Here is a 13,632-nt window from a genome sequence, read left to right on the forward strand (position 1 = left end):
CACTGCCTGGAGTTGAGAAGCCACCACATGCTCCAGGACCTTGCCTAAAAATGGTAGATTTGATACTGAGATAGCATGTCACTGAATGCATGTAACACTACTGGTCCAGTTTGCTCACTGACACAACATTGGCATTCTGGCAAAATTCAGTGTACTGGTTTGTGACTTATAAAGCTCTTAACATTTTGAGTCTATTGTATTTAAGACTTCCTCTGCCCCTGTTTTCTTATATATTCCTATTTCTTGTCATGATTTCTAAGGTCGAACTCAGTTACACTTTTGAGTTTAATATATGTGTGCTAAGTTTAAATCTGCAGACATATAACAAGACATACTCAATGGTGTACCCCCAACTGTAGAACTTTTCTTCACTGGAGAATTGCAAAAGCTTGAGCTTGATCATCATTTAGTTGTGGCATAAGACCTTTTTTATTTGTACTGCTTTTTGATAGTGCCCTGGATAAATGTGGTGATAATGGTTGTAGAGGGTAACATTTGTCATGTTTTCTGTATCATTATTTTGTGTTGCATATTAGGTGTGCATGTGAAATCCATTGGATTTACTCCCAAGTAAGAGTGCATAGAATTGCCCCTTTAATATGTGCATTGTTCCTCTAGCATTTGGAGTTAGAAATGTGTTTGTTTGTTTGTTTGTTTAATTAACTAAATACATAATGTTTCTGGTCCTTGAAAATATTTTAAAGAAATGCCTTAACAGGTTAGATGTCGGGATAAAACCATTTGTGAACAAATGTGAGCGGTGTTACAAAATTCAGCACCATGGAGAGTGTAGAATAGAGAGCCAGTGAGGTGCAGTGGCTAGAGTGTTGGACTGGGAGCCAGGAGATCTGGTTTCTAGTCCCCACTCAGCCATGGAAGCTCACTGGGTGACTTTGGGCTCTCAGACTCTCAGCCCAACCTACCTCACAGGGTTGTTGTTGTGAGGCTAAAATGGAGAGGAGGAGGATTATGTACGCCACTTTGGATTCCTCAAAGAGGAAAAAAGGTGGGATATAAATGTAGTAAATAAAAATAAATAAATAAATAGATAGATAGATAGATAGATAGATAGATAGAATATAGCACCACGCTGCACATAGCGGTTGGTTAGTTAATGGGAATTTGTCTGCGACGAATGTTGAAAAGAAGTGATAGTACAATGGGAACTAAAGCTGTTCACAACATATTTGCGTGACACTTTGGGCGTGCGTGCGTGTGTCAGATATTAGACCTGTTCGTATGATTTAAAAAAATCAACCTTTGAAATGGCGGTGCTTAAGCACTGAATTTTAGCACGCACTCAGCCAGAGCAGGGCAGGGGAAACGTAGTTTTGGGTATGTTTTCATCTGAATCCAGCTCTGAGTTGAAGTGGGGTAGCTGCTGTTCTAAACTGAACGGCGCCTCGGGAGAACAGAATATACTGTTCGTAAGAAACCGAGGAAAGGGAGAGTATTTTACTAGGAATAAGATGACAGTCGCGTTCACCCTGTGGAAGGTTTTGTGCTGAATTTTATTGTTGGTTCTGACTTATACTTTGGGAAAAATTTTGACCCAGAACCGCTTTCCTCTTCCCCTTAGCAAAGCGATTTGAATCTCCGAGGTACTCTCCTTGCTTCTTCGCGCCTCCCCCTTCTTCGCGCCTTTTTTCCTCAAGCGGCGCGAGGGAGTCACGGGGGCCGGACCAGGGCAGCCGTTGCGCCGAGGTCCCCTTCAAGGGCGGGGAGGGGGGAGTTGCAGGGGAAGGGGCACCTCCAGCCGGTGGAAAGCGCGCCTCGAGGAGACGACGACGCGGAAGAAGAGACCGCGAGCCAGCGAGAAGACGAAGGGAGACTGCGCAGCCGCAGACCGAAGGAAAAAGTGGGGAGACGGTTGACGTCGCGGGAGGAGCGCGACGCGGGTTTCGAGCCGGCCGAGGCAGGAGCGTCGAGCTGCTGAGGCGAGGGAGGGCAGGGATTTTGCCCGGCTTGGGCTGGAGTTTTTGCCCAGTCGCCGCCGCCGCCGCCGGGCCCAGCGGGCTGATGATAGTCGAGGAGCCGGGGCCGTGCCGCCGCGCAGCCATGTCTAGCAGTAACAGCAGCGGCGGCGGCGGCGGCAGCAGCCGCAGCGCTGCCAGGAGGAGGCGAGCCCAGCGCGGTCCGCGACGTCTCCTGTGAGGAGGACCGACTGGCGGCGGCGGCGGCTGTCTGAGACGGTTCCATGTCGGTGGCTCTGGATTAAGCGGGGGGAGACACCGATCCCGGGGCAGGGGGACGAACGACCCCGACCCCCTCCTCCCTCCCTTTGGGGCTCCGGCGGGAAGGACCCGATCTCCAGGCGCGAAGGGAAAGGCGGGCCATGGCCGACCGGAGCCCCCCGAACTGCCACCTGAGGCTGGAGTGGGTTTATGGCTATCGAGGTCACCAGTGCCGCAACAACCTTTACTACACGGCTGCCAAGGAGATCGTTTATTTCGTGGCGGGCGTCGGGGTGGTCTATAGCCCCCGGGAGCACCGGCAGAAATTCTACCTGGGGCACCAGGACGACATCATCAGGTAGGGACGCCCGGGAAGCCCCTTCCCTTCTTCCTCCTCCGCCCCCTTCCTCGTTTCCACCCAAACCCGCTTTAAACGCCGTCCCTGCAGGAATCATGAGGACAGGACAACACGCTCGATCGCCACAGACAACCGCTGCTTTTCCTCTCCGCCTAGTGAGAACAGCAACGACGGGCAGGCGCTCTCCTTAGGGCACCAGGGTCCTCGTTTGATCCCAGTCCTGAGAAATGCTGTTATCTGGGATTCTAATGGTCTGGGCAATATTTTCTCTCCCCACCTCTATTCCAGGGGACTATGTTATTTATTTATTTTCCCATGGACTAGCACTTGTTTCCCTTTCACTGCAGTTCCACTCTCTTTCCTTGATCCAGTGCAATAATGTGCAAGAAATAATCTTCACTCCAGTTCTCAAGGACAGTTGATAACAGGCAGTAGGTTATTTCCTCCTGCTTTGGGGGATAAGATAAAAGTTTGGACCCACATGTATTTCACTGATGCCTAAGGATTTTTTAATATATAAAAGAAAAAAACCCAGATTTTTTTAAAAAAATTACCGTATAAATATAGACTGCATCCACTGACTTGGATTCATATGCCACCCTTGCTCCCACCCCCTGTCGCAAACGCATCTGTTATCAGTGATCTGTAATGTTGCAATTGTTGAGATCAACTGAGGGCGCCCTCTTAACAATACTATCCTCCTGCTGGTTTCACACAGCCAGAGGCACAGAGAAAGGCATTTTCAGGCTGCTCTCCTCCTGCACTTGATGAAATTGTTGGGATTTTCCAAAGTGCAAACTTAAACATATTTCTGAAGTACTGTAAGCATCTGTTTGGTCAGGTGGAAGGACAGTATTTACCTCCTCCCTGAAATATGGACTTGAATTCTGGCATGTACACATTTCCCCTTATCCATTCCCACAAAGTGTGCTATTTAAATTTTGACAATATTTGTCTACTCCCCCACCCCCTTCATCCATTAACAAACACTCCCTGATTTATGCTGGTTCTGCAGTAAAATATACTTGTCTCTGCTTCAGGTAATGGGTTTTCCTGAATTTTTCTCATTTGTTCAAATCAGTAAACTCACAAAAATATATTGTTGATATATTTCTTCATTTATTACCTTACTGCGTTAGTATATGTTCCCATGTAATCACAATTTTACACATGTCTAGTTGTCATAGTTAGCACAGAATTGCCAAAGTCTTAGAAAGGGACATTAAAAACACTGGTTTGGGAATCTGTTAAGGCTTATGGGTGACAATTGGTGAAACTGAATATAAATTCTGAAGCACCTTTGCTTCAATTTCTCTATAATTAGAATTTTACCATAATTTTTTTAGATTGGTGACAATGGAATTTCCCCCTGGCTTTTGGACTATTGATAGCTGATGGTGTTTTACATACACAAAATCCCAAGCAGAAATAAGGCATTGCTTCTTGTTGCATATCTGGTAGTCTAACACTTTCCCATTAAATGTTAAATGTTTGATGACTTGACAAGTTCTTATTTAAAACTCAAAAGAAATGTTAGAAGAATCTGCATAGACTTTCTGGGAGATATTAGGTAGTATCCAATGTTAGTCCTACATAGAGTAGACCTACTGAATGAATGGGACTTAAGTTAGTTGTGACTAACTTGTCCGTTCATTTCAATGGATCTACTCTATGTAGGACTAACATTGGATACTACCCAGAGTGTAATATTAGTAAGGGTGGAATGTCTTTCCTAGCTATGCATCTTTAGTTTGTAGTAGATATTTTGGCTTTGCTGTGTTTGCCTGTATTTTTTGTCCCAATTGCTTTCATCCAATGTAGAAAAGCGTATTTTAATGGGAGGATACCACTAACTCCCAGGTATCCACAGATGCATCAAGAGGGTAGTCAGTGATTGATAAGATGGGGGTAAGCCAGATGGCTATCTCCTTCTGTTGATGCAATGAGCAACAGAAGACGTTGCTCACGTTATGCAATACCACTGTATTCCACCACTACGTAATAGTCGATGGGCATTAGCTCTTCAAATTTTCCAGTTTCAGTATAGTTTTCCTTGATCTTCAAATTTTCCTTTTCTATAATGCTTCTCTCATTTGTACAAAATACACAATAAGAATTGTGTGTAATCCATGATTTTGTGCAGGTGTTGTAATAACACAAAGAATTCAGCATCCTGAGAATTTCTGTTTCATTTAAAAAGAAAATCAGCTTTCTAGCTCAATATGGCTGCAAAGATAGATGTGACAGGTTGTATGGGCAATGTCTGGTGAAATCTCAGAAACTAGGAAAGGGCTCAGAAAGATTTCTAGTGTTGGGGTGGGGTTTGAGTGCTCCTTGCCTCTTCCCAGCAGAAGCAAACACATTCTGCCGGACAACCAAATTGTCTTGCTCTGTGGCTTAGATTTCAGTCTCACTGCAGTCAAGTAATTGAAGCACACATAAACCTTGCTGCAGAAGTGGCAACAAATTGTGTGGTGTTGAGTCCAAAGCCAACAGTACAGCTGTCCGATAGGAAAAGAAAGATCAGGCCAGGGTTCTACCCATCAGGGGAGCTTTTCAGCCACATATCCAGGGCTAAGACACAGATCATAGAGGTAGGCAAGAGGGATGATATGGCGGCTACTGATTCCTAGGGTTCAGCAGGTTCTATGGTCAGAGCTTCGTTGCAGTGGTTTTTCCAGAATTGCTTTTCTTGGCACAGAATTTTGATTTCAAGTTCTTGGCACATGATAATAGCAGAATCTGTGTAGTTAGTATGATATGTTGGATCTCTTATTTGTGCAGAGAAGCTAAGAGAACGTGGTGTGTTCAGGTGGAAGTTTCTGTTCAATGAGAGAATGTTCAAACGGGGAAATCCTAATACATATCTTGTATCACTAATATTTCAATATTTTGAAACAGCTGCTGAAAAACAGCAAGCAGCAAGCCTCTATATTATTTTGGGTAGCCATAAAATGACACATCTTTATTTTGACTATATTATTATGTACATGACTCAGTATTATTTTGTGTAGCCACTACACATTGTTACCAGTCAGGGATTAGATTAAAGGGTCATGAGATCAGTATCTTTGTTGTTGTTGTTCAGTTGTTAAGTCGTGTCCGACTCTTCGTGACCCCATGGACGCCAGGCCTTCCTGTCCTGCGCTCTCTCCCGGAGTGTGCTCAAGTCCATATTCATTGCATCGGTGATGCTATCTAGGCATCTCATCCTCTGCCGTCCCCTTCTCCTTTTGCCTTCAGTCTTTCCCAGCATCAGGGTCTTTTCCAGGGAGTTTTCTCTTCGCATTAGGTGGCCAAAATATTTGAGCTTCAGTTTCAGTATCTGTCCTTCCAATGAGCAGTCAGAGTTGATTTCCTTTAGGATTGACTGATTTGACCTCCTTGCAGTCCAGGGGACTCGTAAGAGTCTTCTCCAGCACCACAGTTCGAAAGCATCAATTCTTCGGCGCTCAGCCTTCCTTATAGTCCAGCTCTTACAGCCATACGTTACTACTGGGAAAACCATAGCTTTGATTAGACGGACCTTTGTCGGCAAGGTGATGTCTCTGCTTCTTACTGTGCTGTCTAGGTTTGCCATAGCTTTCCTCCCAAGGAGCAAGTGTCTTTTAATTTCATGGCTACAGTCACTGTCTGCGGTGATCTTGAAGCCCAAGAAAGTAAAATCTGTCACTGCTTCCATTTCTTCCCCTTCCATATGCCAGGAAGTGATGGGACCAGATGCCATTATCTTCGTTTTTTTAATGTTGAATTTCAAACCAGCTTTCACCCTCAACAAGAGGCTCTTGAGATCCTCTTCGCTTTCTGCCATTAGGGTGGTATCATCTGCATATCTGAGGTTGTTGATAATTCTCTCAGCAATCTTAATTCCGACCTGTGATTCATCCAACCCGGCGTTTCTCATGTTGTACTCTGCATATAAGTTAAATAAGCAGGGCGACAATATGCAGCCTTGTCGTACTCCTTTCCCAATTTGGAACCAATCGGTTGTTCCATGTCTGGTTCTTACTGTTGCTTCTTGGCCCTCGTACAGGTTTCTCAGGAGACAGGTAAGGTGGTCTGGTACTCCCATCTCTTTAAGAATTTGCCACAGTTTGTTGTGATCCACACAATCAAAGGCTTTAGCGTAGTCAATGAAGCAGAAATAGACGTTTTTCTGGAATTCTCTTGCTTTCTCCATGATCCAGCGAAAGTTAGCGATTGGATCTCTAATTCCTCTGCCTCTTCGAAACCCTGCTTGTACTTCCGGTAGTTCTCGGTTCACATACTGCTGAAGCCTAGCTTGGAGTTTGAGCATCACCTCGCTGGCATGTGAAATGAGCGCAATTGTGCGGTAGTTTGAACACTCTTTGGCATTGCCCTTCTTTGGAATTGGAATGTAAACTGACCTTTTCCAGTCTTGTGGCCACTGTTGAGTGTTCCAAATGTGTTGGCATATTGAGTGGAGCACTTTAACAGCATCATCTTTTAGGATCTCAAATAGCTCAGCTGGAATACTGTCATCTCCGCTAGCTTTGTTGTTAGTAATGCTTCCTAAGGCCCACTTGACTTCACTCTCGAGGATGTCCAGCTCAAGTTCAGTGACCGCACTATCATGGCTATCAGGGACGTTAAGATCTTTCCTGTATAGTTTTTCTGTGTATTCTTTCCACCTCTTCTTAATCTCATCTGCTTCTGTTAGGTCCCTGCCTTCTTTGTCCTTTATCATGCCCGTCTTTGCACAAAACGTTCCCTTGAGATCTCCAGTTTTCTTGAAAAGATCTCTAGTCTTTCCCATTCTGTTGTTTTCTTGGATTTCTTTGCATTGTCCATTTAAGAAGGCCTTCTTGTCTCTCCTTGCTATTCTCTGGAACTCTGCATTCAGTTGGGTATATCTTCCCCTTTCTCCCTTGCTTTTCGCTTCCCTTCTTTCGTGAGCTACTTGTAAAGCCTCATCAGACAGCCACTTTGCTTTCTTGCATTTCTTTTTCTTTGGGATGGATTGAGTTGCTGCCACCTGAACAATGTTACAGACCTCCATCCATAGTTCCTCAGGCACTCTATCAGGTAGAATCCCTTAAATCTATTCCTCATCTCCACTGTATATTCATAAGGGATATGATCGAGGTCATACCTGAATGGTTTAGTGGTTTTCCCTACGTTCTTCAATTTAAGCCAAAATTTTGCAACAAGAAGCTCATGATCTGAGCCACAGTCAGCTCCAGGTCTTGTTTTTGCTGACTGTATAGAGCTTCTCCATCTTTGGCTGCAAAGGACATAATCAATCTGATTTCGATATTGACCACCTGGTGATGTCCATGTTTAGAATCGCCTCTTGTGCTGTTGGAAAAGAGCGTTTGCCATTATCAGCGTGTTCTCTTGGCAAAACTCTATTAACCTTTGTCCTGCTTCATTTTGTACACCAAGGCCATGCTTGCCTGTTATCCTGGTGATTTCTCGACTTCCTACTTTAGCATTCCAATCCCCTATGATGAAGAGGACATCTTTTTTTGGTGTTAGTTCTAGAAGGTGTTGTAGGTCTTCATAGAACTGATCAGCCTCAGCTTCTTCGGCCTGAGTGGTTGGGGCATTTACTTGAATTACTGTGATGTTGAATGGTTTGCCTTGGATTCGTACTGAGATCATTCTATCGTTTTTGAGATTGTACCCCAGTACTGCTTTTCCCACCCTTTTGTTGACTATGAGTGCTACTCCATTTCTTCTAAGGGATTCTTGCCCACAGTAGTAGATATGATGGTCACCTGAATTAAATTCACCCATACTTGTCCATTTTAGTTCACTGATTCCCAAGATGTCGATGTTCAATCTTGCCATCTCACATTTGACCACCTCCAGCTTATCTTGATTCATTGATCTGACATTCCAGGTTCCTAAACAATATTGTTCTTTACAGCATCGGATTTTCTTTTCACCGCCAGACACATCCACAGCTGAGTGTCCTTTCGGCTTTGGCCCAGCCGCTTCACTCTTTCTGGCGCTACTTGGAAATTCCCTCTGCTCTTCCCCAGTAGTATATTGGACACCTTCCGACCTGAGGGGCTCGTCTTCCGGCGTCATATCTTTTAGCCTTGTGATACGTTCCATGGGGTTTTCTTGGCAAGAATACTGGAGTGGGTTGCCATTTCCTTCTCCAGTGGACCACATTTTGTCAGAACTCTCTGCCATGACCTGTCCGTCTTGGGTGGCCCTGCACGGCATAGCTTATGGCTTCACTGAGTTACGCAAGCCCCTTCGCCACAACAAGGCAATGATCCATGAAGGGGAGGCAGTGATCCATGAAGGGGATCTTTAGAAGGGGATCAGTATCTTTAGCCCAGATTTTCTGAAGCTGGAATGCATTGGGATTTTTTTCTTTCTTATATATGTGATGAAAAGATAACAGATCACATCATGTATATTTATGTAGAGAAATTATGTAGCATAGTTGAAAACATTTGAATCTTCTGGCTCTCTGGAATTTTTTGTTAGTTAGCAAGTGCACTTTTGTTAAAGCATAATGAGGCTTTGGGGTAACTAGTTTTAAAACTATAAATATAATGTCTTTGTTTTTAGACAAGATCTGACTTTCCTACGTCTTAAAAAAGTAATTTCTTAATTCATTTTCTGTTTGCAGTAAAGTTGAAGTTTATGTTTAAAGAAAGATTATTTCTTCAGTTAGTTTCCCCCTTTATTTAGGATCATAGGAAGCTGCCTTTTACAGAGTCAGACAATGTATTTGTTTAATTTATATCCTGCTTTTCTGCTAAGGAATGGCAACTAATAATAATATCCAGATTTAAAACAAAATCTTAATTAAAACAAGACATAAAAGCAAATAAAGTGAAATGCAATTAAAAACACAATAATAAAAGAAATAAAGTGCACCAATTAAAAACCCCTTCAGCAGCAGACCAGCTTATATGCCAAATGCCTGCCTAAATAGAAATGTCTTTGCCTGCCAGTGGAAGGACAACAGAGTAGAGGCCAACCAGTCTTCCTCATACCATTGATCTGTGTAGCTCAGTACAGTCTACACTGACTGTCAGCAGCTTTTCAGAATTTTAGAGGAATTTCCCAGCCCCATCTGGAAATGCTGGAATTGCACCTAGGATCTTGTGCATGTAAAACATGTGCTCTACTACTGAGCTATGACTCATCCCCTTGTTGCTGAGGACAGAGCTCTGTGGCAGTGCATTTCCTGTTGAAATGATAGGACCACATAGATGATTGGTTTCCCTCTATATCTTAATTCCAAATACATTTACTGTGAGCTAAGGACCACTGATTTTAATAGCCTTTATTATATGTAATGTGCTTAGTATCACTGGGTGGGTTCTCACGTCAGCCATGGTGTTGTATAAGGTTCTCACAGTAGCTTATTATGAAAATAAGCTACTGTGATCCCTCATACAACTGGACAATTAACCTCGCAGCATGGCTTATTTCCCCCTCCCCCTCGACCCTCTCTGGTCCTCCCGGTTGGCTGGGATGGTATCCCAGCTTCCTTTGCACTGGATACCATATCCCGCCGACCCTCACGCTGAAGCTGCGTGACATTCCTCTCTGATTGGTTGGCTGCATGCTAGGGTGCATCTTCTTGTGTCCTCTGTCTCTGCACCAAAAAGGGGGTGGGGGCTTTAACTCCTTGAAAGTTTGCAGGAATGCAGTGAAATGTAATATGCAGGTCTCCTCATGGGGAGCCATCACTTGCACTACTGGATAATTGCGCAACTTTGCTTTTTCACGGAAAAGCAAGCTGAAACAAACCATTTGCTTCCTTTCCCTTTGCTTCCACCCCTGCTTCCCCTCCCCTCCCCCCACCCCATTTTTTATTCCTATCCCGCAGCCCCAGTGTCCAGGCCTTCCCCCCTTGCCAGCAGCAAACAAACAACACAGAAATAAAAGGAAGCAGTTTATTGGCATTTGTTGTTGTTCAGTCGTTAAGTCATGTCCGACTCTTCATGATCCCATGGAACATAGCATGCCAGGCCTTCCTGTCCTCCGCTCTCTCCCAGAGTGTGCTCAAGTTTATATTCATTGCAGCTTATTTGGCTTGTTTAAAACTGGGTTTGCTTAATACTGCATTGAATCTACTAAGGCACTTTGTATCCAACAGGGATGGTAGCTCTAAACCCTTGAAAGTTTGCAGTACTGGAGCCAAATTTCATACACAGGTGTCCCTTGTGGGGATGCATCCAAGGCAGAACTAAAACCCTGCGCAGCTATGCCTCTCTATGGGAAATGTGGGGTTTTGACACTTTGGATGTTTGCAGGACACACCGCTGAGGAAGGGGTGAGGACAGACACAGGCCAAGAGTGCAGTCTGTTGCTAGGCAGATCTCAGAAACAGATCACCTGAGTGGAGCAGAGCGGCGGCAGTGGTTTTGACCACTCTCTGTAGGTGATGTGCTTAAACCACTCTGGAGTGCCAGTTGACATGCTAAGCCATGCTGGCTAAAATAAACCTCACTGCAGACTGTGGCTGACCAGGGAGGCTTCTTTTGACTAAATAAACCACCGTAGTTGGGAAAAGGTGCCCAGACGACATGCTTAAGCCATCATGGTTAATTCAGAAAAATATACCATCGGGGCTTAATGCGTCGTCCAAATCCAGTCACAGTGTCAGATTCAATAGACTGGAAGGGGCCGGAATTGCCAGAAAACAGTAGTGTGATGTTCATGCTTTACATTTAGCTAAATTATTGGGGCAATTAATCTGTATAATTAATTTATAGCAAGCAAAATTTTGTCTTACTTTTAAATGAAGCCACATTTTTAGTGCTTGACTATGGGTTGGATCCAGGCTTAGTTAGGGTGCAATCCTATGCATGTTTAGACAGAAAAAAGCCCTACAGCTCCCAGCATGACCCAACCAGCATGGCTGACTGGGGCATGCTGGGAGTTGTAGGACTTCTGTCTAAACATACATAGGATTGCACCCTGAGTCATGACTAACTTAAGTCCCATTGATTTCAGTGGGTTTTCTCAAAGTATGACTAGGTCTGGATCCAGCTCCTAATCTCTCTATATCAGTATGAGAAAAATGCCATTCTGTAACATGTTCTTCAGACTGATAATTGTGAAATGCAACAGACAATACTTCTCCATTGCTAAAGTTGACAAAAAATATTGAATGCTGCTGGAGCATAAGAAATGTTAACATTAAAAAATAACAAGTAAGAAGAATATATATTGTAGTCTCTGGGTACCTTTATGGTTGTGGAAAGCTGGTATAACTATCTGATGTATCTAGATAGATCTGTGTTAGCAATTCCGTTTTCTAAATGCTGTCACTCGAAATAAGATTTCCCCCCATTGTGTAGTGTTTTTATTTTATGAACAGTATTCAACAAAAGTTAAAAACATTAGGTTGTATCCAACCCTGGCTATCTGCCAGTGGAACAGAAACCACTGGCAGAACTGTTTCCCCACCACAATGCATACCCCACACATCCCCAAATCTGTTTTGGACAGTTGAGGGACCCTCTGGAGCAGATTTGGGGTATGTGCAGGGGGGAAGGTCTGTTGCGAAAAAGGACATTTGCTCATGCAATTTTGGATTGAAGCCACTGGGCATAACTGAGACGTTTCCCTGTGCTTATGGATGGCACAGTATGAAAAAAGAACATAGGAAGCTGCCTTATAAGGAGCCAGATTATTGGGTGATCTATCCCAATATTGTCTACACTGACTGGCAGGAGTCTTTCTCAGCAGTACTTGGAGATGGCAGGGATTTAATTTGGGACTTTTTGCATGGAAAGCATGTGTTCATGTGGCATCTGCATGTGCACAAGAACACCAGGTAGAAGAAACTGTATGTGTTTGCCACAATCTATTCCCCAAATGCAGAATATAGCCAGAGTTCCCTGACGCTATGCTGTGTTTGTGCTACACTGTGCCCAACCTGGAGTAGTTGGAAAGGATCATTTTTCCTTATGCTTGCATATAGCATACTGATTTCCCATGCCCAAACTGTTGCTGTTCCAATCAAATAAGCCACTATGCAGGCAGTACAGTTCATGTGTTCAAGAGGAAGGGTCCTCAGTGCAGGGCCACATAAGAGAACTTCGCTCCAGTTCCACTGTTGGTACTGCAGGGCTAGTTCTTGCCTGCTACTCCTGCTAATCTCAAAAGTAATGTGCAAAAACACATATGCAGAATTAATGGCAAGAGAGAGGGTGTTCATTGGAATTATAAAAGCCATAGTATTAGGAGGTAAAAAGAGGGGTTGCCAAGCAAGAAAGTTGTACGTCTGGCTCTTGCTAGTTATAGGATTCTGCAGTATCTTCAGTAGCACAAAGCACAGCTTGCACCACTTTATGCTGCAGATGAATAGGATTGTGGTGTCAGCAAATCCACACAAAATAATAGTGGCGATGATGATGATAATATCAGTGTGCATGGTGTCTTACAAAGTAAAAGAGGACAAATACAGTCTAAAATTCAACATGGGAGAAACAACAGAGGATGGGGAAGGAAGTAGAAGCAGTAGTAACGGAGAAATAATATGCACTTGCTTAATGTAAGAACATAAGAAAAGTCATGCTGGATCAGATCAAAAGTCTATCTAGTCCAGCATTCTGTTTGCACAGTGGCCAACCAGATGCATATGGAAAGCCCTCAAGCAGGACATGAATTCAATAGCATACTGGTATTGAGATGTATACTACTTCTGATACTGGAGGTAATATACAGCAATCATAACCAGTAGCCATTGATAGCCTTATCCTCCATGAAACTGTGTAATCTCTTTTTAAAGCCATCCAGGTTGATGGCCATCTAGGGATGGCATGGGCACTTGACTCAGTCTGGGAGTCTGACAGATTCCCCCCTGCTCGCATCTCCAAGCCACTGCCCCTGCTCACACCCCCCCATGCTCGCCGAGTCGTCTCCATGAGCCGACGCCAAGCGCCCGACGTTCCCATGGTCACCATTTTGTGGGGAAAAATGGTGCCTCAGGAAATTCCATAAATGTAATATTGCACATATAGGGCAGTAAAAGCCCCAATCTGCACAAAATTGCAGACAGAAGAGGGGCTCCATTTACTTACATTAGATTTTCAAAGTGCCCCTTGCAAAAATGGGGGAGGGGGAAATCCCACCACCACTATGGGTTTTTGG

General features: G+C 44.0%; 1 protein-coding gene across 2 annotated transcripts in view; it reads left to right on the forward strand.

Moving 5' to 3' along the window:
• The first annotated feature begins 1,789 nt into the window (after nt 1–1,789).
• The window catches only part of EML5 (EMAP like 5), a 167,192-nt gene continuing 155,349 nt past the window's right edge, over nt 1,790–13,632 (forward strand). For both annotated transcript variants that reach the window (XM_084841133.1, XM_084841144.1), the window contains exon 1: nt 1,790–2,532. In XM_084841133.1, coding sequence (XP_084697259.1) covers nt 2,336–2,532 — 197 coding nt within the window. In that variant the 5' untranslated portion in view covers nt 1,790–2,335. The remainder of the gene's footprint in view (nt 2,533–13,632) is intronic.

This window comes from Heloderma suspectum, chromosome 1 (assembly GCF_057233095.1).
Source record: "Heloderma suspectum isolate Gila_16-S chromosome 1, 16-S_ref, whole genome shotgun sequence".
NCBI classification, from domain to species: Eukaryota; Metazoa; Chordata; class Lepidosauria; order Squamata; family Helodermatidae; genus Heloderma; species Heloderma suspectum.